Source organism: Cygnus olor, chromosome 7, assembly GCF_009769625.2.
Source record: "Cygnus olor isolate bCygOlo1 chromosome 7, bCygOlo1.pri.v2, whole genome shotgun sequence".
Taxonomy (NCBI): Eukaryota; Metazoa; Chordata; class Aves; order Anseriformes; family Anatidae; genus Cygnus; species Cygnus olor.
Genome location: NC_049175.1, coordinates 12,285,728 through 12,312,507, shown reverse-complemented (window position 1 = coordinate 12,312,507; position 26,780 = coordinate 12,285,728). Strand labels below are relative to the sequence as shown.

At 37.2% G+C, this 26,780-nt stretch overlaps 1 protein-coding gene and 1 long non-coding RNA gene across 2 annotated transcripts in view; one reads left to right on the top strand and one right to left on the bottom strand.

Annotated features, from left to right (window-relative positions):
* Nucleotides 1-4,218, bottom strand: part of MYPN (myopalladin) — a 47,979-nt gene extending 43,761 nt beyond the window's left edge. The window contains exon 1 of the mRNA XM_040564222.1: nucleotides 3,281-4,218. Coding sequence (XP_040420156.1) covers nucleotides 3,281-4,218 — 938 coding nt within the window. The remainder of the gene's footprint in view (nucleotides 1-3,280) is intronic.
* Nucleotides 4,219-8,987: 4,769 nt separating this feature from the next.
* LOC121073372 lies at nucleotides 8,988-25,099 on the top strand. The gene is made up of 6 exons (XR_005821655.1): nucleotides 8,988-9,218; nucleotides 11,985-12,087; nucleotides 19,395-19,437; nucleotides 19,748-19,825; nucleotides 21,442-21,559; nucleotides 24,672-25,099. It is a non-coding gene; the product is annotated as an uncharacterized LOC121073372 (long non-coding RNA).
* The last annotated feature ends 1,681 nt before the right edge of the window (nucleotides 25,100-26,780 follow it).

Genomic DNA, 26,780 nt, shown 5'->3' with positions numbered 1-26,780 from the left:
TGCAAATGGATTTTTTACACCCTTTCTTAGGGTGTAAAAACTCATACACATTGGTGGAGTTAAAAGAATCTTGGATGAACAGGACAAAAATCTTGATACCAAACAATGATCGGGAAACTGTTCAGGCAGCTAACTTCCCAGCTTTCTCCCAGCTGACAGCATGTACGTACACACACATGCACACAAACACAAGGGGAGAGTTTACACGGGCACCCTTGTGATTTATTTGTTAGTTTGAATTGTGAAACTGCAAGCCAACCCTGATCTTTCTCTTGAGCTTGACTGCTTGGGGCTGAATTTCTATGGGAGTTCTTTCTACCTTTCTGGGCTTACATTGGCCTTAGGGTATTAGCATGTGAGTGAATAATTACTAAGTAACCTCTCTCTTCTGTCATGCACTCAAATCCTTATGCCCTAACAGGCTGCAGTGAATGCAAGGTACCTTCTGTCATTTAAATCAGGGTAAGAGCATGCACTGGAGCAGGTAATGCAACTGGCAGATAGATGCCTTGTGACCTGTTTGTGTGCTCACACCCCTACAGAGGCATTCCCTCCCTTCTGGACTTCTGTGTTAGCTCTTCTAAGCCCCTAGTCTTGTTACAAGCATGAGCCGGTAAACCAAATGGGCATTTCTGATGGAGCAGTACAGTGCCTGACAGCAGTGTGCTGTTGGAAAAGTCTGATGGATACCTATTCTATGAAAGTTTAACAACTCCTGTATTAACTGTTATGCACTTAAATAGATTGTTTTATTATTAAAAAAAAATCAAATATCGAGACAGAAATTTCAGTGGAAAAGCTTCAGTTTTGATGGGATAAAAATAGACCCAAGTTACAACGATACCCATCACCCCATTCTGTGGGATCAAACAGTCCCTGAATTGGGTGCATAGGCATCCTGGCCATCCATGGATACTCCATGGGATGAGTCATTGTTCTTGGGTTCTCCGATTTGCCCTTGTGAGGCTTCAGTGACTTTATAGTGTCAGCTTCTAATTCAGATACTTGTTAAACACCTAAACTTAGATGGCATGAATACCTTTTGAATTTCATGTATGTGTCAAAGGCATGGGTATGACATGCTTTTAAAAGGATGATGTAGTGGCCTTCTGGAGAAATACATATTATTAATACTGTGCACCAGATTAATTGTCTATAAATAAGCAAGATGGTGTTCACCTTTTCTAAGTACAGAGAAAGACAGACTGAGTTTGTGTACAGGTCTATCTATATAAAATTATTTTATTTGTTCTCTTTATATTGTAAATTATGAGTGATGGGAGAAGAAAAATAAATGGTTTCTCATGTCCAGGGATCCTAGTGGCATTTTTAATATCAAAAAGATTTGTCAAGGCAAATGCCTGGACAAATAAGTCTCAGAGCCTTTGTAATCAAGAGATTTATAATTCAGAGACGGGTGTTAGTACCTGGGGAATGATGGTATTTCCTGTTTGTTTTCTGTCAAAAAAGGCAAATTTCTGGCACTGTTTCATTCTTTGATCAGACTCCTGTATGAATTTAAGGGCTGAACACAATACAGCATTTATGACATGAACTCCACCAAAGGAGTCTGTCAAAATTGTTCATTATAGCAGTGAGTTTGGACATGAAGCATAGTAGAAAGCGTATTCTTCCCAAACAAGGTATTTCTCTAGCTTCAGCACAGATACCTCTTTTAAAGATAAATGTTTAGTCCTTTCCATTCTTGTCATGGGCAAGAGACCCTAAGTGGCACCATGGGTCAAAGTCTTGTTAGGGACTGAGAACCTACATGACAATAATGAATGCACTAGTAGGGCAAAATGGTCTGGCAGTCATAGTTCAGGGATCCTGTAAACTGGATATCTTCTCGTCTTCATGACAAGATTGTCTGTAACTGATGACAGGCCACAACAAGAGGATTTATTTGTAGATCCTTGTTCCTATGCACTTAAAATTGTGTTGTAAAAGCTTCTTCCTTCTGAAAAATAGTATTTGGTGTGTCAGAAATCCAAGGGAGCAGAAGACAAAGATTCTTTACCACAGAAATCTTTGGAGCTTCCATACTTGGATGTTGAAATATTTTTCATTTAAATGCCTGTTAGTTTGGTGAGAAAGATGATAAAGGTGTTGACTGCAGTAGAAGTGGCAGTAGTGCTGTACCCAGCATTGTCTTAAGTATAGAAGGAAGACAAGGACCAACAATTGGAAAAAGAGGACCGTCTGTGAAACTAAGAGTCCCTTAACGGGATGCTGAGGACACAAACAGCTCTTTTCAACATTTAGAAAAGTAACACAGCTCTAAAAGGCCTATAGGATAAGCTTCCATCTAGACTTAAGGAAATCTATTTATGATACTGCAGATATTAGGATGCAGATATGTATAGTACTTCTCTAGAATAGCAAATAGGATAAAATTTTCCTTCCTAATGGATTGGTATAGTCCCAGCAAAGTAAATACAATTCCCACTGTCAGTGAGAGGGAAATTTGGCTAATTAGCTCTATGAGAACAAATTTGGATTTAGAAATACTGCTGAGATTAATAATTTCTAAGATAAATTTAAAACTTCTAATGTTTCTTATTTCATTGGTGTTATTGACAAATAAAGCATAGCCCTTTCACATTGCCTTTCATCTTCAGTGATCTTGGTAAATGTTACCTCTTTAACCTTCAAAATTCTTGTAGATACAGGTGAAAACTTAATCACCAGTTGACATCACACAACATGAGTGTCAGTTAATAACATTGTCTTCTACTTGGTAAAACAGAACTGATTTTTGTAAGTTTGTGGCAGAATCATTGTCAGAATCTGCATTAGAACTGAGCTGTTTGTGGTTATTTGTATAATAAATGAACTACTTTCTTTTCTGTTCATTAATGGATGTCTTGATTTATAGGGATCTACGTTCACTTGTCTCAAATACCTTCAGACATCGGCCTGAGGTCTCACGGTCAACAGTGGTTTTAGCCAGTTTACACAATCAGACTTGGTTTCCATAAACATAACTGAAATTTCTCACTAAGAAGTTATCAGTTTCTTGTAATTACGGAAATGCAGTATTTATAAACAGTACTCTAAAATTCAAAGAAAATAGTGTGCCCCAAAATGTGTTGTCATAAAATATAAATTAGCTTTTTTATGATTTAACGAAAGCGTTTGTTTGCCTTAATTTTGATAACCAAGATTAAGGGATTTCTGCTGCAGATTACAGAAATATATGCATTAAAATATCTGGAGAGAGTAAGGCATACACCTACTGTTACAGAAATATGAAATGACAAGTGCAGAATATGTTTACCTGACTTCAGGTGCTGGGATTCCTACCACAATGCAGTCCAATTGCACTTTGGTTCCTTCAGGAACTTCCCTGCTCTTCAGTTTTTGAGTGAAGCGTGGTGGCTGTCCAATGGGCTCATCAGAATATATGGATGCAGATTCTGACTCTGTTTTTAGTTCTGCACTTGTCAATTGATTGATAGATTCCAGGTTTGCTGCTGGTTGATCATCTAGTTTTTCAAATGCTTTCTCTGCTTTATTTTCCAGGTCTTGAGGTAGTGGAATGGAAAGCCTTTCTCTGTTTTCTGTTGTACTAGAGAGGCTAGAGCTACCTTTTTGAGCAGATTTATTCTTAGAATCGATTTTGCTCCTGTAGTTTTTGCATGTTCGGGGTCTTATTCTTTCAGAGTTGTGAGCTTTGAAAAGTGAAGAGAGCTCTTCAATAAAATCTGCTGCCTTGTTCAGGAATTCCTTTTTTGATTCTGATTCGGAGGGAAGGTGTTGTTTCTTTAGGTCTTGAGAGTTCCCTTTGGAGCCTTTTGTATCTCTGACATGGTCCTGACAAAAGTTTGTGTGCAGGCCATTGTCTGATGTTTTCAGAGCTGTAGAGTGGGCCATTTGTTTGTTTTTTCCTTTGTTTTTCAGTTGATCCGAGGGATAATGTGAATGTGTCTGAAGCTCATCCTGTTTAGTTTCGAGTGGATTCTGATCAATAGCTTGTCTTGCCAGGTTTACACTTTCATTTAGCTCTTCTTGGCTCAAAAAGGCAGAGAGATCTGGAAGGTCATCTTGGGCGGCTATCTCATCTGAATCACCACAAGTATTGCCATAAAGGAAATTATGAGAAGTGGACTCTGATCTGCTTCTTTCACTGTTCCCTCGATGTTTAGTTTCAGCTAAATAACTTTCTCTCAGAAGCTGAGATATTGAAGTTGAGGACTCTAAGCTGTCGTCTTGCATGCTGCCAATAAAAAGGACAAATAGGACCACACCTTATCAATAGCAGATTTGTTGATTGCACAGAATTACAGGCTTCTGAAAAGCAGAACACAACATTTTCAAAGTGCATCTGGTTCCTGAATATTAACTTGCAAGTATGGCCTCGTTTTAAAGGCCTGCTTCTGTACATACTGCCAGATACTATTGCCTTTGCTCAGTGAAATCCATCTTTTATAACTTTCTACCATTGGTAGCCTTGTATTGCTAAAGCAACTGCAAGTGTGATAATTTATACTCTGGTCCAGGCAAAACTTCAACTGCAGAGCTATTATCTGAGCTTCAATGTCAAATCTTTATCGCTGCTGATCTGTGAGCTAAGAAACAACCTCATCAGATAGATTAAATGCTGGGTATTTCAAGGACTGAAAGTTGTGGGGGAATAACAGTACTTTTAAATTAAGTAAATTTAGATTGAAAGGCACTGAAGTAGTAAGAAAATGAACCCTCAAAAGCATTTGAGGGATGAGGGGAGGAAGGCAAAGGGGAGAGAAGAAAAAATATGTTCTAGAATGACAATTTTTCATTTAAAATTCTTAAAGATACTGCATTTTAGGAAACAATAATGATGTTAAATGCACTACAGCTTCTTAAATTAAGCATTATTTCTAATAAGCTATCTATTTAAAGTAAGTAAATTAGAGAATTATGTCATTATTCAATACAAACACCATTTGTACTACAGGTCTTTCAAAGTCATTCTCTTAGGTCATCCTGATTCTGAAAAAATGTACCACAGATGAGAAGACAATATCAGAAAGCCCATTTTTAACCTGATAAGTGAAGCTGTCATCCCTTCTGATAAGTAGGTCAGTACTTCTGTTTATTATTCTCCGTTTTTATTTACACAAGAGCCAATATGAATGTAGAGCAATTCAAACATCCTATTAGTGTGCTAATCTTGGAGTGGCTTAAATATGAAGACAAAGAAGACAAATACTGTTCACAACTACAGAGCTGATACCTCACAGATACTGAAAAAGGTGCATGATTATTTACTGACTCTCAGAATATGCAGTGCATGGTATCTCTCTTGAAGCTCTTCATTTATGGCTTTGCAAGTCTTGGTGTGGTGGTTTCAAATATTCCTACCGCAAGGTGTTTGCTTTGTCACACTGCAGAAAGTTCTGTTCCTGTCGTGGCATCAAGAGAAGGGAACATGCATGCCCTTGCCTCAGCCATTTCCATTCATAGCCTTATGTAACAGCCAAAAGTGCCAGTGAAAGAAAAGTTAAAAAGGTATCTGTGCTGTGAAAGGCTTTCTGCTCTGCTAGAGGGACAGTTGTCCCTGGAAAAGGGCTAGTAAAAAGTAAATGAGGCAGTAATATCTTGTACTGCTGCAGTGTTTCTTCCAGGAATGTGAGAGACAGCCCTTCTTCTATATTTACAGAAAGGAAGGCTTCCATTTAAACTTTTTATATTCTTCACTAAATGAGCTATCATATCCTCATGTGCATTTTGAGGCCTAAATCCCTCTGTCTGATGCACAATATGTTATATTTCCCATGTAAATATTTAACATTTTAGATGCATTGATTTCATTGTTTTATTTTGGTAATATGAAACAAGCAAGCTAAGTAAGACAACAAAAGCACCCAAACAAAATACTGATAAGTTTGTGCCTGTAGGAAAAATGACAAATAAAATATCATATAAGTTATAGACTTCTAAACAGCCAATTTAGTCCCCAGTGCAAATTCCAGCTGTAAAGCACCACCTGCCTCACTCCTGCAACTGAGCCAGGATTTTCAATACTGATCGAATTCCTGCTGTTAAATTATCTGGCACAGTGATTCAGCGAAGCTGTAGTGCAAAAGAGAACATTGATTTGGGAAGCCCACATGAGATAATGCTGTAAGCTGTTTCATGATTGGACAGGGTATGTAACACAACCTCTTAAGAGAACAAAGAGGTCTCCCTAAGGCATAAAGTTCCTGCTCTATGGATACCACTTTTGCTTGCTCAGCTTTTACTTCTTAAACAGCTGTGCAACCTTACTGTAGCTGAATGCATTTAAGAGATTATACTATCTTGTTTATGTGCTGCTAGCACACTCTGTACAGTAAAGGTCACAGCTAAATCTACAGTTTCAGCTCTGAAGAGTTCAAATGTGTTCTGACATAAGGAATTACAGGCTGGGAGAGAAACTTTGCACGTGAATGAATGTGTTTAGATGGGCAGAATACCTTTATAATTCTAGTTTGCAAAAAAGTATAGTGAATAAGCCACTGTCTGATAGCCAAAGGAGGAAAAATAGATGCAAATTACTGCAAAATAACAAAGCCAGGGGTGCTTATAGCTGATGAAAATCTAAGATGATAGAGGAAATTAAAGTGGCCACATCAAAACTTCCTTGCATTGATGGTTCATTTTGGCTAGCTGTAATGCAGTTGGATAAAGCATCTCCTGTTCAGATGACCAGGCTGGACAGTGTAGCTGTACACGGAAGACCAAAACCCATTTGTTTGTCACAGTCCTGAGTGAACATGTACGAGGCAAACGGACAAATGACTGGTTCAACCCTGCCTCTGCCCTTCCAAGGAGATTTCACCAAGTGCAAGTGGGAGAAATCAAACAGTTCTGCAGGAGAGGAGCTGGAACAGCTTCCTTCCTTGTGTCCATCACAGAGCAGAAGGAGTAGAAAGGAGCAGAGTGCTCCTTCATGTGTTGGGAAGCAAGGTACTGATGAGAATAAATCTGAAGCCAAATTCCTCGTCCTTAGAGAGCCTTCAGTTTTCTTTAGAGCTCACCCAGGGTCAGAATGTTATATCTAACTCTGCTCTATTTTCAGCTAGTGTAGAAGATAACTTTTAATTATATTTTTAGTGAGGGAAAAGAAGAGTACTAGTCAAATGTAGCACTTTGAGGCAGTGCATGGCTACCAAAGTTTTAAGATATTTTGAATGATGTGATATTTCTAATTAAATGAAAATGTTGAGTTCCAGCAAATGTTGCTGTGAGGCTGCCAGACATTCCACTTACAAGCAACCCTTGCAAGATGCCCTGGTTTTTTTTTTTGTTTTGTTTTGTTTTTTCTCCCCCTACAAGGAGTTATTCTCTCAAGTAGTATAGAGGGCTGATGACTGAGGGAAGCACTGGGTAGGCTGAAGCCATCCAGATTTCACAGTCAAGGGAGATCGGCTTTGTTTCAAATGAGCCAAGCATACAGCCTGACAAGGTCTGTGGGCTAGACAATAAGTCTGAATTCAATATATTTTCTAAAATATCTGTTGAGACCAGCTTTCCAGTGAGCAAAAAATATCATCAGAAGGAAAACTATCCTATTACAGGTTTGATTAATGCTAAATGATATTCATTCAGGCTTTATATAGTGAAAATAGGAATCTAGGCTTCCAAAATTAAGACCTGGGCTTGAGCGCAGTCTTTCTCTTTGCCTGACTTTCTGGATTATTTAGATTGTGTTGTAAAATTGGCCTTGATATGCCTTGAGCCTTTCCTTTAATTTCTTCAGATTGGGACTTTGGAACAGAAGTGTCTTTGTGGCCACAAAGAAACCATCCCACGCTCACCTAGTGTGCAGTGGCACAGAAGGCTGGGAGCAAGCAAAGTATGCTCTAACTGCAGGTATCTCTGTTGAGCTGTAAGGAGTAAGCAGTAAGAGGACAAACTCTAGTAAAAACACATCTATGGTGTCAGTGGAAGCACCAAGAATTTTGCAGACCAGAAAAATCTCTCTCTTAATAATAAACCAGTGTCAAGCGGAGGAACTGTAATGCTAGTTACGAATACTAGCTCTAAACTGATGTTTAGGACTGAGAAGGGAATGACAGTCTTGAATCTCCAGTCGTGACAGTATGTTACTTCCAGCACCAAAAAGTGCATTGAGGGCAGCCTCTTTTGCTTTCCCAGGACCCTAACAGCAGTGACCCTGGGCACCTATTATCTTGAGAGGCACCAGAGGATGTCATGAACAAAACTGACTGCATGTACTTCTTCAGTCCACTAATTCTGTTTTCTTGAGCAAACTAACTGCACAAGTTTTCTGATTTTTCAAGACCCTGTCTCTATGGCAGTGTTCTCTTATTAGACAAGCAATCTTTAAGATAAAATATACACAGAGGTAGAATTAGATTCCAAAGATTGTTTAGGCAGTGCCTTGACATGAAAATCATTATATGGAGGGCAGAAAAATCACTCCAGCAAGCTTGTGCAGCGTGCTGCTGTACCCTTTAATTTCCTATTGCTGAGTCATCACTGAAAGAATCTGATCTTTTTCCTAAGAAAACATCAGTAATGAAATCTCAGCAAAACCAAAGGGATTCACAGGTTTATTTGAGTGCAGGTCCTCTGTTCTCTTTGTTAGAGACAGCTTTGACTGCTTAGTGCACTAAAGATGTTCTTTTCAAACAGTCCTTCACTTAACCATAATAAAGAGGCTATCTACAAATAGCAGATTTAATGCAAAAAGCATTTAAAAGTCTTCTTTGGCCTTCACTTGTACTTAAACATGAATAGTTTTAGTCAGCACTTGTTGCTTCTATTTGGCTTTCCAAGCTACCATTTCTTTGAGACTGCTGTTGTATGAAACCCCAGCATCAGAACAACTAGCAAACTGCTGCTGCTTTCTTTGCATGGTGGCATTTGTGGGCTTTACACATCAAATGTGCTCTATGTCCAGCACCTCTGCATGGAAACTAGAAAGTTTAACAGATCTTAGAGGCTATATCCTTTTCCAATTAATTTAATTGCAAATAAATTGCATTTACCCATCTGCTGTTAACACTAACAGTTACATAGGTGTTTCAGCTGTAGGATCGCAGCTATGAAAAACAAGAGATGACACAAGCAGTCTGTCTCCCACACATTTAAAGATCACAATCACATTCTTACGTGCTTGCAGGAATTCTCACTTGGCAGTTGCCATTGTCACCGTTTCCGGTTACTGCCTGTTGACGTGCTGTTGCTGCTGGAGGACAGACTTTGAGACTCCAGAAGTATGAAAGGTTAGGCTTGGAGCAGAGGACTAAGGTTAGCTGTCTTGTTTGTGGTTAGGGGTTTGAGTGTAAGGTATTTTTAATAATTTTATCTAGAAAGCTCTGTACAACAACGTGATTTACTTTTCTGTTTTAGACACATTAGTAGGTTCGAATTCCATTCCTTGTAATGAATCAAGAAAGCCAAGTAGCTAAACTCCCATTTCCAAGTAATGTAATTAAATAATGGAAAATGAGGAGAGAGCCTTAGAGCCCCAGGGTATAACAGCTTCTGATGGAAATAAAATCCCTCTAAGAACAAGTAGGCTAAAGGTTATGTCCATGTTTAGGAAATGTCCTACTTCTTCATGTGTATATTTCAAGATAATCTTTTCAATATTCTAAGTATAGTTTTAATTTTCTTCCATTTAACCCATTTAATAATTTCCAGATCTTAAAGCTGCCGTTTGATTACAAATCTAAAAGAGGTTGGTAGCTTTTTATTGCTTGCTGTAACATTATTTTGTTAATAGTGAAAAGACTGGTGGTGGTGTTTTAAATATCTTCAAATATTGCTGCTCTTGGCTTTAACGTATGTATCTACCGTTTAAGAGATTTTTAATTGTTGTTATAACTGATGTATGGCTACCACTGCTTCTGTTCAGATAAATAAGTAGCGTCAGACCCTCTTCTGTAAATAAAACTTCGGATAGTCCAGCTTCTCCCTTAGATATGTTGCAGTATAAATCTAGAGTAACTTCCCTTACACTGCCCAGGATTTACCTGAAGCAACTGTGGACAGAATTACTAAGCCCAGCCTTGCAGGCCCTCTATCTGTAAATGCCGAACAGGTAATTTTTTCAAGTAGTTCTCAGGTAACACGCGAAGTTTTCCTTGATGAAAAAAAATCTTAAACATTGAAAAGTGTGACCTATGTACAACAAAAGGGATGAAAGAAGGAAACAAATAACTATAGAACATCCAATATTTAGAATTTGGGGGAAATTTCATTATTTTTAATAGATCTTTAATGTATTGGGAGTTGGATAATGCCTTATTTTTTGAATACTTGTGATAACGGGTTGGGGTTGTAACTGGTAAAACAAATTTTAAATTCCTTTTAAACTGAAATTGCTATCTTGATTTTCATAGAAAAAAGGAATATAGAATTGAATTATTATCTATATACAGTTATGCATCATCTACATTAAACAATATTATGTTGAAGTAACAAATAATTTCAATGGGAAAATAATTTCATATAATTTGCCATGTGATTTTTTTAATGAACACGATGTAAATAATTTCAAATCAAATACAGGTGATTTGAAGTAGGCAATATTTAAGGGTCTAGATTTCTGTAGCAGAGGATCTATCTTGGCTTTTTTGTAGTGATGTTGGTCTCCTTTAACACAGCTCTTCTCTTGTTGGGAGATATTCACTGTTTCACTCATAGACATTTGAATGTTACTCAGAATGTTCAGATGTTAGAGCATTAATAGCGCCTATTTTGCTTTAAGAAACTTCTGATGAGCCTTAAGAGCACCTGTTTTGCAAGCAAATAGTGCTAGAAATATGAGACGTGAAATGTGTTCTTCATTACCACTGTATTTTGTCCCTAATGTTTCTTCCCTTTCCTACTGACAGCATAATTGTACCGCCCACAAAAGGGAAAAAAATGGAATTTATCATCTCAGAAATGGGATGGGATAAATCCTGTTTCCAAATAATTGCAGAAGACACTCAAATAGGCCTTTGTGCACTTGGAGTCATGCCCTTGAATACTCAGTCACCTGGCCTGTGACCTCAGGGTTGTAGTAGTGGGCACCCTAAACAGTCTAAAATATCCATCTCTTCTTCAAGAAAAAGCCCCTTAACAGATCTTTAACTTTTTCAACATTTCTTTCAGACTGTCGTAAGAAAAAGACCATTTTTTTTACTCTGATCACAAAAATTCTCTTTATATGTTCATAATTAATATTGTCCAATAGTATTTCTCAAAAAAAAAGAACTTAGATTCTTTCTTACCCATATCTTAAGTTGTCTTTGCTCCTTAGTTAATCTCCCTGTAGTTCATGGTTAAACAATATCTTTAAGAAACTCCAAAATAAATTTAGTCTGATTTTTAAATTAGAAAGTGAAAAAGGAAAAGACATGACAGCAGTCTTTGAGAACTGCCTGGGATGCTTCTCTGTCCTCCTTTCCTGTTGGTCTGTGAAGGCTTGGACACAGATGTTAGGGCAAGCTCTGAGTGTAGCACTTCAAGTGCTGGTAATGTAGGACAAGTTTTATTAATTTAAGTATGCAAGCCAGGTTCCTTCAGGAATTGCCCACGTGAGAAAGAGTCTATAAGAAAGGTCCAAAAACATACAGCACAAGTCCACAGTTTGGTGATGGATGTGCACACAAAAGTCCACAAAACTAAACTAAAACTAAGAGGCAACAATATTCTTTTTTTCCTAGTCCAAACACAGGCACGCTGTGCAATCCTTTCATGGCTGAAACTACAAATCCACTTTCATGGACACTGACCCAATTGATTTAAACTAGGTCATTTCTGTTAGTCCTGCTAGCAGTACGTGTGAGCAGTGCAGAAATCCACAAATGCCTGAGGCTGAGGACTATTCCAAAGTTTTATTTTGGGACAACTTAGCTCTGTGACAAAAAAAGGTTTGAGTATTGCATGGCCTTGCTGTAGACTGACAAATTACAAGACTGCACAAGGTAGTTGTAATAAGAATTTGCATGACTTACATGCTGAACAGCTTTCTCTGTTCTACCCATGCATGTAAACAGCACTGATGTCAAAGGAATTGTGCACGTGTATCTGAAGACCACTGCTTGTGTAGCCAGACTGAACAAGCACAAGCCAGACAAAGGGAAGCCCTGAAAAGCAATGGTATGCAAACTAAATGGTATTTGCACGTCTGCATTTCCACTTCTACATTTTGTCTGGTAATTTCAAACGTATGGGCTGTTTTGGTTTTAAAGTGAGATTAAGTTTTCACATAAATATTTGTTCCTAGTGAAAAAGGGAACTTGAGTCTTGAATTAGACACGAAAGAAATCTGGCTTGTATTTTTTTCCATAAGTTTTTTTTTTCCAGTTGTGCCTTTCTTTTTTCATACTCTCATAGTATATTTTTTATCTTCTCCTATGTCTTTTTTATGCTTTTTCACAAATCTTCCCTAAGCACATTGTAACATAAAAACTTTCACTTTTGAATCATGTATATAAGTTATGATGTTTAAATGAGATTTAAGTTAGGTGAAATAATTTGCCTATCCTCATAGTACTAAACAAGTATAGAAAAAATCCCTTGGATTTTTTTTGCAATCCCTGGATTGCAATATTTGTTCATAAACAAGTATAGAAAATTAAACTAACATAGATAGATAATCAGTAACTTAGATTGTGATTTAGATTGCATTGTCCAATTGCTGTTACGGTACAAGGTAAATTTTTAACAAACCATCTTAATGCTAATTTATTTACAAATATACCCAGACTGCTAATTCTTGGCAGGTGTTGATAAAAAACATTCCTTCAGTAGCACAGCAAGACATTGTAAAATCTCTAAATAATGCACAGGAATAGCAAATGAGCACAGAACACACAGTTCTTTGTCTCTGATAGTCTGTCAAGTATAAAAACTAACTCCTCTATTGATTATAAATTATTTCTGATATGTAAATATCATTCTGCTCAGCTACAGAAACTAAAAGCTTCCTATTACTGTTTAATTTTGTTAGACATTTCTGAAAGAAGAAGAGAGAGAGAAAGAGAGAGAAAGAGAGAAAGAAATATTCTGACCTTAGGAACAGGAGGTGTAGGAGAGGGAGAAGAGCAATGTTGAAGTTTACGAAATTGTTCCATTAACATTTGCTGATTTTGTTTCCACTCTTAAACTCTAGAGCATCTTCCCAAATGTAAACCTCATGACAAAAACAAAACTGTTGATAAAGTAACCAGTGTCTTCAGGTCTTCAGCATGATTTGTATAATGTTCTGTTGACGTAAACTCAAGAGCTACTCTATTCTCTTGTCAATTGTTGGCGTATTATTTTGTAAAACTTAAGATGGGCTTCTGATTACTGCTTAATGTTGCAATATATTGAGCCAAACATTTGCTACTGACAGTCAAATACTTTTCTGAGAGAGAGAAAGAGAGCAGGAGAGATAGTGAGAGCTCAAGGGAGAGAGCTATGCCCTTCTAGCAGGACTGTTTCTGCAGCTGTCGTGCGCATTAATCCAGAGAGCAGATCTCCCAGCACTAAATATAGCCAGTGGGGTCATTTTACACGACAAAATAAATAAATAAATAAAGAGAAAGTATTTAACTATGGGGTCACGTTAAATTAGGTTTGATTTTGCTTAAGAAGGAAATCCAAATTATGGCATATTGGTTTAAGACTGAACACCAGAAAGTAAATAGTTCAGAAAGTGAAGGAAGGGCCTAAAGGCTGAAAGAAGATTACAGTCCCGGCAGTGAACTTTTCAGGTCATTACTATCTTCTGTTGATTCTTTGGAGGAGTCAGACTGGCTCCGAGGGATTTTGAGAATCTCCCCAATGCTATTCAAGCCCTTTATAGTGCTGCAGAACATTGTTTCTTTTTCATTGTAATACATACGCCTCAGCCTAATTTAAGTCAGTCAGTTTTAAAATGATTTGTTCCCTGTATACATCTTATCAGCATTAATTAGCTTTCAAAGATACATGCTCATCAACCCCTCTGCACCTGTGCTGCAAAATTAAAATGTAGACCAGTCTAAAGTTGAAGCATTACCTTTTTTAGTTCTTCCAGGTGTTGCTGCCCAACTCTGGCACTTAGTAGCGATGACAATTATCCAGAAATGTGAGATTAAAGTTAAGGAAGCGAGGGAATTCTTCCAGTCCTCAGGAACAGGAACAGCTAGGAGTCCATACAGTGAAGGAAGTTAACCTTCGTTATTATGAGGATGGCTGTAAGAAGCTGGACAACCTGTCACCACCGGAGCAATAGCATTTGTCAGTTTGCAGGTCCCAAGTTATTTTGAGCAGCGTAAACCATGTGCCTGCGGAGCATTCCACCTCATTGGACAGGAGAGTATCGAGCACAGGGAATCCACTGCTCTGACAGCACCTATGGGCACTGAGTGCCTTCTCCTCACCATGAAACAGCCCCTGTAGATGCTTATGTGGGGTTTGCTGATGCGTCCAAGAGGCGCTGTAGTGGCATCTTGTCAGCCGGTTTACACTTCAGCCTTTTAGAATTATTTGTCACTGCTGTTGTCTTTACATTTTGATCAGAACTCGAAGAAACTGGGAAACCCATTAGTGAGTAATAATGTAAAAGTTTTGCAAATCCAAATGCAAATGCAGCAAACGTGATTTAATAGTAGAATATTCCTGACTTCTTCAAATGTTTGATTTAATAAACACATACAGCAATTATGCAGAAATCCTTAAGGATGGCCTGTGACTACAAATTCTCAAGAAGCAAGAAGCTGGAAGTTCTAAACTTGTTATTGAGTGCACAGGAATAAATGCTTGGGGGAAAAGCAATTAAAAGTGGCAAATGAAACCTGGCTATAAATAGACCTGAGATATGAATAATTTAAAAATATTTTAACCAGTACACAGAGAAAACCTGTTATTACATAAAGAATAGTTTATAAAACTGAGCTACTAGATAAAACCTTGAGTGACTAAAACCTACAATATCACGTTGAAAATGTTGAGACTAGATTTTCTTTTCTACTCAACCTAGACACCAGCAACAACAACAAAATCTGAAATTCTAAATGGTACAGCTTACCAAAAATGCTTCTTGATTGTTGATATTTTATTAAAAATGCTCATCACAGTTCCAGTTTTAAAATATTAGTAAAATGATACATGTATATTATGGAGAGTTGATACATAGCCCTTTCCACAGCTAATGATGTAATTGGCCTTTTTACCTTCTCCCAATTCTCTTGAATGTTATCACGTGAGCTCCTTTGCTAGGAAAGACATTCTCCTGGAGGATGCAGGTGCAGAAAGATATTTTATGAAGCATAACAGGAAAAATCAGAGGTGTAATAGCAGATCTCTTCTGAAAAATTGTTTGGCGGACTGGAAGTGGTTTTCTTTTCTCTCTCTCTTTTTGTAAATATAATTGTCAGAATAGCTTGTGAACATCATTTTATGATGTGGTTTCTTCAGTGATCTGGAAGTTGTATGGTGAAGTCAGACCTTCTTCTGGGAACAGGGTAGGCATTTTATGGGTTGAGTGATGTCTACTTTATTACCTGGATCAGAGATCTAATGTATTCTTTATAATGTCTGTAACAGTAGATGTGAGCCATACAGTACTGACAGGAACTGCATATTGATATTGTACCATACACTACTGTGGCTTGGACATTACAGTATCTGTAGATGAAAGCTGCAAAGTCTGAAGCATGAAAATATACATCTGATAAAATAACTGTAAATCCAAGTGGACTTCTGCTGAGATATAATTATTGCAAAACATGCAGAGCTGTGAGCTGCTGTTTGTGCATGATAGGCAAAATTAAGCAAACCAAAGTAAGTATTCAGTATGATCCAAAAAAATATGCAAAACTTTTCCACTTTGAAGGACTTTTATATAAGATGCTAGAAAAGCAAAATCATTTAACAATCTGTGCAACAGATGAACAAAGAGTTATGCAGAAAGTACAGCGCTGAGAAACCATAAAGGTTATGAGCCTTTCCTGTGACTAACACACTGACCATACTAACAGCGGCTGGTACAAGGAGAAAACTTTCAGGAACCATGAGAAGTCCAAGCACACACGGTAAATATGCAGTTCACTGCAGAACCATCATCTTGATGGAGCAACGTCAGAGAAATTCAGATTCACTAGTTTGCAAACAACAGAGTCCATGAAAATACTGTTGTACCTCTGTGACTACTTTTAGAAGGCAATCAACTGAGACCTTTGACTGCAGAGCACTAAAAAGTTGTACTGTGGCCCTTCAAGATATTGACTTCCAGCTTTATGTTCTCTTGTCTTTGCTGGCTGACAGAAGGGAATATCTACCTCTCTAGCATAAGGCTTATCATCCACCTAGCATATAGCATGCATTTTCCTAATTAGTTTGTAAAAAAAAAAAAAAAAATCTGATTCAAGCTACCTCAAGTTCACAGTTACACATGTACAACACTTTATTTTGGCTTTAGAGGTTAGTGCTGGAAATAGTGCTGACAGCTGCAGGTTGGCAGTAAGCTTTGGGACATAAGTTACAGGGCATCCCTGATTAGTTTGATACTTTTCACAGAAGCTAGTGATGAAAAGCAGCTGGACAAACTTCAAAATTGTCTTCTGAGCAGGAATACTGCCTTAGAACAAAAGGCATAAAACTGAGTACTGCTGACATTTAGGGCTGGAACCAGGAAGAGGACAGAGGCAGGACCAGAAGACCAGGAGCCAGCTGACGCTGACCGTGCAGACGGAGGCCAGACTGAGCCTTGGGCTGGCCAAGGAGGAGGAAAAACTGTACCCAGCGGAACATTAGCAGTGCAGCTCATAGGAAAAAGGGTATCCGTGCCACAGGGAAAAAATTACTGGCAACATTTTAACAGCTGACTTGTGAAGTGACTCTGATTTTAATTAAGCTCAACTGGACTAGACCAAGCCACTTTCAGGTCAGCTCCAGTCAGTTTACACACAGCAGCTGTCTGTGTGCTTGTGGGGAGACCAAAGCAGCAAGAGTTTCTGCTGTTACTCTTCAAGATCAAGTATGTAAAATGGTACCGTAGCTCGGGTGATGCCTCATAACTCATTCAACCATTATAGCTTGATCTAAATTCTTAGCGAAAATTTAAACTTATCAACAATGTAATTGTGTACTGTGGACACAGCAGTGAAGAAACACTTGCAGAATCAAAAGATGCTGAAGTCACAAAGAGACCTCAAAAGCACAAGTCACAGAGCATGCCACAATCATGCTTCCTTCTGGAGCTGGTCAATCACTGTGACTTCCTCACCTAGCAGTGTCTATAGTAATGAAAGCTAATTCTAATGTCCTCATGTCTTTGTTATGCCATTATTTCAGAAGAATATAACAGAGCTCAGTGGACTTATTCCAAGGTGTTAGAAAGTGCCATCAGTGTCCATAGGAAGCAGAATTTTAATGTTTTACAGCTCACCAATCTCTTGGCTTAGTTTTTAAACCAATAAGGACTGGAAGGAATTGCATTATCATTAAAGATATGGGCAATGATATGCGTGTCACAGGTTGTGATTTTGTACTCAAAGTGTTGGCCGCTGGGCAAATGCAGATTGTTTTTGCCATGTCCACCTCTGCAAGAGACAGGCAAGAGTGCTGAGGCAGATCCAGAGATAGTTGCTATAGTCTACATATCACATTGGCAAAAAGAAAAGAAAATGATGGTCCAGTGCTGCTTCTACATTGCAAAGATCAAGTGAACTCTGTAATTCAAGCAACAAAGACCAATTTCCTTGCTCTAAAAGGACACCTGAGTACACTTTGACTATATATAATTGTGAAGAAGGTCTGCATTTTCTGAGAATTACAGTGAAGATCCTCCAGGAGCTTTGTGTGGAAACCAGGAATTGATACACGAACGGTAGAAATGACAAATCTGTTTGGATTGTCAGCAAACTCATGTCTCATAGCCTCTCTGAGGCTGGCTGACAAAGAGGTTTACATCCAAAGGGCTCCAGCTATTAGCAAAAAAAGGTGATATCAGATATGTCACTGTAGCTTCTTACCATGCTGTCACAAACGGGTTCGTAAAAGTATGCATTTTAATATTCTGATTCTTGCTATTAAGCTGATAAAGGAGGTATGCTACACAATACCAATTTGCTGTTGATTTAGAAGAACATAATATGTGCTTCTGAAAATCAAATACTTACTGCCTGTAGATATAATTATAGGTTTTACATGCACTTTATCAAAGCCCAGTTTACAAAAGAAAAGACATTCAAAAAAAAACTGTGGTATAATACTGATTGTTATACTTCTGCTGTGAAATTTCATACGTAAGAAAAAGTTTAGAGAAAAGACACAAAAAACACCTTTTGCATAGAAGTTTTATTGTATTTCTTCTGAGTGATGCCTGGGAAACACCCAATGTACGATACAGCAGCAGACTGTATGAACATGTGCAATAGCAGCCATAGTCATTGTGTGACATCCAGAGCAGGAAGACAGTGTTTATACAGCTATCTTACAAACAAAACACTTTACCTATTGCTGGTTTTATTCCTATAAAGTCTATATCAGATCTACCTAGACTGTTATAAATGTCTTAATCTGTAGCATGTAAGATAATGGTAGCTGTAATTGTAAAATGCATGCAGTTTGATGGTATTTCTCATGATTCTATTAAACCATACTGTTATCTACTTTTCACAAACAGATACTTATAAAAGATTATTATTGAATTAATTTTAAGATTCACGCTTTCACAGAGGTTTAAAAATGCATCCTCTTTGGTACAAAAACAAACAAAGGAATTTTGTGTGTGTATTTTAGAAGCTAAGAAACGAATGGAATTAATTAGCATAGAGTGTGCTACTAAACCAGTATGACATGTACCATAGAAATGGATAATGAGAAGCTTGGTAAGCACAGATAGGATGACTAATTGAAATATGAGAGGGCAGTATCTTTTTCTTGCCCTGTGTTACTTTGTATGTTTTTCTGTTTGCCCAGGAATACATTATTATTGTTGTCAGTTGGTATGACTTTGTTTAAAAATCAATCACAGGAACTGAAGGGGTACCTAGAAGTCAGCATGATTAAAAGCAAGAAAACTTAGAAGGAGCATCCAAACTCTGACCTACTTTAATATAGTAATCTACATTAATTTATCGCCATTAGCATATGGCAGTTGTTTCCAAAGGTAAGGGGTTTATGTTTTGTAGTTAAGGGTGAAGGAAACTTGTTAACCTAAAGTTAAATTCTCAAAGTTAGATATTGAGAATATTGCCAAGAACCACATAAATGCCTTGCAGGATCATAAATTGTGCAGTGAAATTGCAAAAAAGGAAAAAATAACTATTCAGCAAATCAGTAAGTAGAGCTAGCATAACTAATCCAGCCAAACATTGTGATATTAAAGGTAAGAAAAAAAAAATCCCAGTTTTTGCATCCCTGTATACAGAACTACTATTATATTTAAAGGTTCAGTAAATTGAACAGCATCAACCCTCTTTCTCTTTTAGGTCGTAAACTATACTGAATTATATTAAGGCCACTGTTCTTTTGGTAAGTAAAGTGTTAAAAGCAATTTTCTGGATGCTTCTGGTAAGGCTGGTTCAATAGTGATTTGCAAACCTTGTGTAAGACAATATCAGTTGGATGTTTTCTATTCATATCATTATGCAGTGCATCTCTTAGCAGAAGCCTGCCAGGTATTCTGTGATTCTAACTCAGATTCTAATTTTAGAAGTGGAGACATATCAGAAGGATGAAAGAAATGGTAGCTCTTTTCTGTAGAAGGCTCAAATAATAACGTTGAAACATTCCCTCAGTTCCTGTTCCTTTTTCACCCTAAACAAGCTTTATCATTTAACAGGACAGCACTCATGTGAGGATTGCCTGAATGTTACGACTGAATTTTCCAGTCGTGGAATTATTCAGGTGAAATGTACAGGTAACTTATGGGGCCTGATGTGTTTCCACTGAGATTAGTGATTGTTCTGTCACTGACATCAATGAGAGAGGAGTCAGACTTTTCCAAAGAGTTAGTTATAGCCACAACAATGAAAGCAGTCTTTCGGTCATCCGCACAGAACCACAGTCTCTTGTGCTGTCTTCTTCCAGTTTCATCCAGTTTCATCCAATGTTCCATATATTTGCGTTTTTTTTTTTTAATGAATAAATAAATAAAAAATACCAGTATTTTGCTTTGATACAAAGGAAATGGTATATCTGAAAAATGTTATCAGTATTTCTATAAAATAGTAGAGATAATCCCCAGAACCAGAAATAATTTATGCTACGGATGGCAGTTGTAAAAGGGGATTTGTAACATATCTTTTTTGTAAAAAAGCTTTTGCACAATTTTGAAAGTGTCTCTTTAAGTTGGATTCCCTGCCTTGAAAAAATGAAGGACACTGAGTCTTTACTTCAAATTATGATCTTTTCTGTCTTGTGCTGTATTATCCTTTGTACAATACTACCCTTTATAATATTAGCCTTTAAAATAAGCTGGTCAACTTGCAAAGATATCTGTCATAGAAAACATTTAACAAAAGTATTCATGTTTTACTATTCCCTGTATAGTTAATATTTTACTAGGTTCTCTTAGATTCTTCCATTCAAACTTATTTATTTATTTATAAAGTCAGGATATCTCTGCATTCCACAAGCACCTTTAATTCTTTAATTTGCTAGCATTCAAATTTTAAAGCGGATCACGTATGGTTCTAACATAAAGTGCATGAGCTCTATCTGGAAGTGCTCACTAGGCTGAGTAGGATCTCCTTGAAGTTACCATCATCTCGGGGTGCAGGCTTTAGCTCACATCAGCCTTCCTTCTGGGACAGGGTCAGTGCTACCAGACTTAATGAGTTGTAAAGCACACAGCAAGTACTGATATATAAAGGCTGACAGTTGTTCAACAAAGCAAAAGTTTGATGCAACCTGTTATATAAGATTGCTTTTAAAAATCAGAAAAAAGTCAAACAGAAAAACGAGATAATACTGATGAGGGCTTCTCTCTGTAAAATCCAGTGACTTGGGGGATACAATGTCTGGCAATCAACAGAAATGTGGATCAGAAGTAAATGGATTAAAATTTATAACCCAGAAACTGGGCTTAATTACTGAACAAAATATCAAAGGGATATGCTGTTCAATTCATGACTTTCTTTGGGCAAGTGAAGCAGGAGGAAGCTTGATTTGAGTTAGATACCAAAAAACAGCTTGACTGCAAGGTGTGAGATTTACAGTCAGGGTTACTACTCCCAGCATGCTCAGACTACAGGATCTTACCTGATACTATAGGATTTCACTAGCCTGAAACAGACAATAGAAGGGGATCTGACAATGCCAGTTTACTGTCTTCACCTAATCTGGGGCACTATGTACTTTGTAAAATCTGCATTCCTACTGTGACCCTCTTCATCCCTTTGTTCTTTTATTTCCTCACTTTATTTCTTGTCTTTCATGCCTTCTCTTTTTTTCAATAAGAACCATTGAACCACTTGAATGATAAGAAGCCACTTGTCTGGCTTACCAGAGACTTACTTTGCCATGTTGTTTCAGGCCTCCAACTAAGAGAGCAGCTGTTGGCACCAGCTCAAGTCTGATGCTGGTACAGGTTTGCCAGATCTTTGTGTAGCCGATGCAGTGATGGACTGGACATGTTTTCCTCGGATTACACGTAAGAGATGGCACTAAGCCAAACACTGTGTTCTGACTTTTGCTGAACTTTTCTGGGTTTGTTCTCCCTCTTTTTGTGGCATGGCTAATTTGTTCTTCAGATAAGACAGGATTAGACCCTAGCAGCTACAAATCTATCCATTTCCGTTAGCTTCTTTACCTTTCTTTAGAATATAAATATCCAAAGTATCTAAAAAGGTTGTTTATAGCCACGATTAATACCAACTGAACAGATTGTCACTTGAAATGATAAAAATAGTGGAGGTATTTTGTTACCTAGTCTGAAGGAAAAGGAGATAAGGGACAGTTACTGAAGGGAAAGCCATATTATAAACTTTATATTTTGAGTATTTGAACTTTTTCTCCTTCTGTATTGTAATAAAAGTTTTAAAAATAATTTTCATGGTAGTTATTTCTATGGTTGATATTAAGCGGATGTGACATCTACAGTGTCTGCCTTTGTTAACTGCTTATTGTTCTCCAGTGACAGGGTCATACATGTGAATGCCTTTTGATTTTGGGTTGAGATTAACACAACAATGCATTAAAGGCTGTATTTTTAAAATTGGATTAAGAGTCAGGCTAGTGAGTTGCATTTTGTAACCCCATAGTCTCTATTTCTAACTGCACATTTGTCAAACAATGTTTTACAGTGCAGTCCTTATAACTTAAATGGCATCACACATCTAGAAATTCTGAAAGCAGAATTTTGTCCAGGCTACTTACAAAGAAATTCCAAAATCCTAAAGGAACTGAGAGACTTCACTGAGAGTCCATCTATAAATGCTTCTAACAAAAAAAGAGCAAAATAAGCCTTGCTATTATTTGTGGGAACCCAGTTAATGTGAGTTGCATGGCAATGAGGAAAATGTACTCAGAATTTTTTGCCTTCTGTCCGAACTAGCAATGTATATACCATTTATATAAAATACAAGGATATTCAGTATCTTTTTTCTAATTAGGTGTAGTGGCTTTCCAGTATATTTCTTTGTTTTACGCTAGAGGCCTTGAGGCCTACTGCAAATTAAATATAAGAGGGCCAGGTAGAGCCCTCTACCAGTGGGCTGAGGCAGCTCAGCCTAACTGTAGTGTAGATTAGGACCTTCAGAATTTTAGAGGGACCAAAACCAGAATCAATGGCTGGTATTTTGAGCACCAGAGGCTTCGGCACCTGTTATAGACAACAGAACTTTAGAGGAAATCAGCTCTAGATGTTTAATAGGATAAAACGTTCAGTAACTTGGATGCCAAAATTAGATTTCATCAGATAGACCCCTAATTAGAATGTCCTAGCTAAAGGCTCATTGCTAGAAGAGAGTAAGGAGAGGGCACTCACAGATAGTCCACATTTTTAAAATACTTTCTAGAGACCTCTTGCTTCCCAAGCACATTCCAGTGAGGGTTTCAGTGGTTTATCAGCAGTGTTTATGGTAGTCCGTGGGGTCACTGGCTCCCCAGGTAGGTAGGCCTGGGTTAAACACTCTGGAGAACAGCAACGTGATTGTTCAGTGAGGTGGCTAGAGGAACTAACTGAAGCAGAGGGTATGACAAGCATAAATTAGGTAGCAGGAGAACACAGTTTGATAACAATTTGCGAAAATATGGTAGAAGGAAACTCCATGGAAAGGAGAGACTGTGTGTAGTGTTTTACCATAGTGCAACAGGATGAACTGAGAAACAGTCCTGTCTGAAGGTCTACAGCTGGGGAAGAGATTCTATATCCATGCTTACATGGAATCTGCGATCAAGACACATGGTGGAAGCAGAAAAGCTTGGCAGTAAATCAATTAGTGGCCCATGGGCTAGGAGCATGGTGTTTTCTGGTGTCAGCTGGGGAGATGAGCACTAGCTGCTGTTATTTGTCCACTTGCGTATAGCATTCAAAAGCATTCACTCTGTCCTGCCATCTGCTTGTACAGACAAACAGAAACAATTTCTGTAGAAGTTCTAAGGCTTCTAAAGTTTTCCTCCTCTATATTAAAACAGTGCCATTTTTAAATGAAAATGGAACTAGGATATCATTCCCATGCTCTGAATCTCATTGGGTGACTGCTGTGAGAAATAGTTAATATTTTACCAGCACTTTGGTGTGTCACCTTATTACACTTGCTTAAGATCAGTTTACCAGCCCCTCCCAATTATTCTGGCACTCTTTCTCTTATGCTGCCTCATCTGTCTGGAACTCTTTCCCTCAGGCCACTGAGTCACCTTCCCACTTTAAATGTCGCTTTCTTCATTGTAATTTTAAACTGACTGGCATTATAACATCATTTGTGAAAATTTATATGAAGATGCACTGCAAAAATCGTATGTGCAGATATTAATGAAGCTTCAAAAAAAGATTTCCTTAGGATACAATGTTACCGACAATTTAAAAAGAATATACGTATGTAGTCTAAACACAAGCAAACTCATAATGTACAGATATGAGAATTCAAGTCATTTGATAGTAGCAGCATATTAAAAACCAGTAGAATCTGAATCACTCTGTCTAGCTAAAGGACAAGAGCTATTCAGGTAATTCAAGCTCACTTACCAAAGTAAAGATCACTACTGAGAAAATTACTTCAGTACAGCTATAGAGTGAGATATTGGCTATTCTGTCCATACAGAATGCAAATTGTTGTGCAATTGTTGTTGTGCAAATTGTTAACTGGTCCAAATGTGATTTTTTCATAAGTACTTAAGACAGAGAATGAGAGAAAGAGCAAGAGAAAGAGAGGAGGATATACTTTTCCTATTATGAAACTAATACCTCTAACTCATTTCAAAGAAATCACCTGGTAATCAAAAATGGTTATGACCATTTTCCCAGGCCACACTTAATCCAGTGGTTCTGCTCATGCAGTTGTCTGTTTCTAGAACAGTCTAGACTCCAAACAGTCAAATATCAATCTACCCAGTAGAAGGAGTCAAAAGATATATCACCGGATTGAAAATATATTCTGATCTGATAAACCATGTGTGTTACAAGCCAAGTTTAGACCAACTGGTACATCTGTGACATATAGTAATGCCATGTGCTATCACACAAGTTATAAAAAGGAATTTTCTTTCCGCCTAGTGTGCCTTTGAAAATGCTTTTTTAAATGTCTCACTTCTTTTTGCTTTAGAAAGAATACTGGAAAACTTCAAATTGATGCTGGTAAAGAAAATGCAAATATTATGGTAAGTATTTTTCATTTAATATAATTAGTAAAGGCTTTTTAAAGCACAAAAACGTTTATGATATGCTTAATTGATGGTATGGGGCTGTGAATGTATTAATGTTTGAAATAAATTTTAGATACAATGCTCTTAAAGTATATGCTTAATGTTAAATAAGGAAAATATAGTGAATTGACAAAATGTATTTTGTAAAGAAATATTTAGTGGTTTGAAAATTCAAAGACAACCTATGAAGAACAAGCCTACATCTTCATTAAATAGTTAAAACCACATACTTCAAATTTTTGTACATATCTGTTGAAAAGCTCAGGGATTGCCTGTGCAGATCCAGTTGCGTATTCACATTTGGGGTGTTTATATAACCTGATATTTTCCAAGATTTTGACATTTAGGTGACTAGAGGCAGTCACCTGAATCTCTGAATCTTCGCCATTTTTTGAAAATCAAGGTACACCTTTTGAAGAGACTTTAGAAAGTCTCAACCATGCTTATAACACACAGGTATCATATATGAAAACTGTTTCTACTGTATAGAGGGGATTTATTTTGTTGTGTATTCAGCTGTTAAATAGAATTTAAGGTGTTAGAGTGGATAGAGAAGTTTAAGTGGTGAGTGGAGCAGGAAGGGGAGCCAAAACCGCTGATACTATGTTGTCATGGTTAGAACTGATGCGAAATGAATTTTGGTTTGCTGACTGCTCTGCATTAAAAGGAGTATAAACACGTATATGTTCATACTTTGCATGCTCAGTTGTGGTTTTGTACTCAGTTTTGTACTCGGTGATGTAAATCCATTCAAGGCTCAACTAGGTTAAATTGGCATTATTTCCATTGACTTCCACTGAGAAACAATTTACCCATCTGAGGTTTTGACCTACAGGAAAGGGCAGCAGGGAAAATTACAGCTTTGATTATTGGCCAGGGAAGGCCAAGAGAAAGAACTCAGTGGGAAGAACTTCCACAGTTTTCCAAGCTTTAGTCAAGATAATAAAGTTTAAAAATCTAAGAACCAATTAATATTTTGATTCCCAAGAATAAGGCTAATAATAATAATAAGAAGAATAGTCTCTACCTCGCAAATATGGCTACTTCCTGTGCTCTTCCATGGGCTCCCTTTGATTATGTTCATGAAACTCTTAAGAAGGGATAACAGTGCTCCAAACAGTATTGTTTTCTTTCCTGAATTTGAAAAGCTTAAGAAAGTGTTTATGTATTTCCTATGTTATGTTCTTCCTAATCCTGAAATACTTGCTGTCCACTCATGTTGAGCAACAGAAAGCCTTCAGTTCTTTTGCAGAGAAATGAAAATCTCTCTGGTCTAGATCCTGAGATGCAGGATTTGTTGCAGCCAAATGTTTACATCAGAAAATATGTGACAATTAATATATTATTGGCTTCAGGTTTTATTCTTTTTATGTTGATTACTGTATGTCCAAAGAAATTATGGCAGAGGCAAGCAATAGTCTTTGAATCTTTGATTTGAAACTTTTTTTATTTTACAAATATTTAAAAAAAATGCATTTCCTGAAATATAGCTATAAAGATAACTTTATTTGCTAATTTATTGAGCTTTTGAGTTTCCATTTAAATTATGTAAATGTACATATTCAAAAAAATTAATTGTGTTGTCAAATGGTATTTCTTTTAACTTGTGGTCTTGTTAGAAAACATCAGGAAAATTAATATTATACCTCTTTGTTTTATTGTTATTGGGGCAAATAGTGAGTTCTGTATTCAGCCAAATTAGCTGTAAAATGAATGGCACATAGGAACAGCTGTAAAAGTGTAGACTTCAGATTTTTACGTATTGCTATTAAATATTCTAAACTAAATCTTAGCCATCAGATAAAAAGTTTGACCTGAAAGTTTGACCATAAGTTTTGACCTGAAAACACTGTAATCCAGAATCCTAGATTCTTAAGAGATCATTGCTGATATAACTCACTGGAAATTATGACTAGTTGTAGTGGTTATAAAAAAAACGCTTCTCAGTTCATGTCTATTACAATTCTGCAGGGAAGCCAGAAGGGATTATTAGAGTTATAAACAGACTG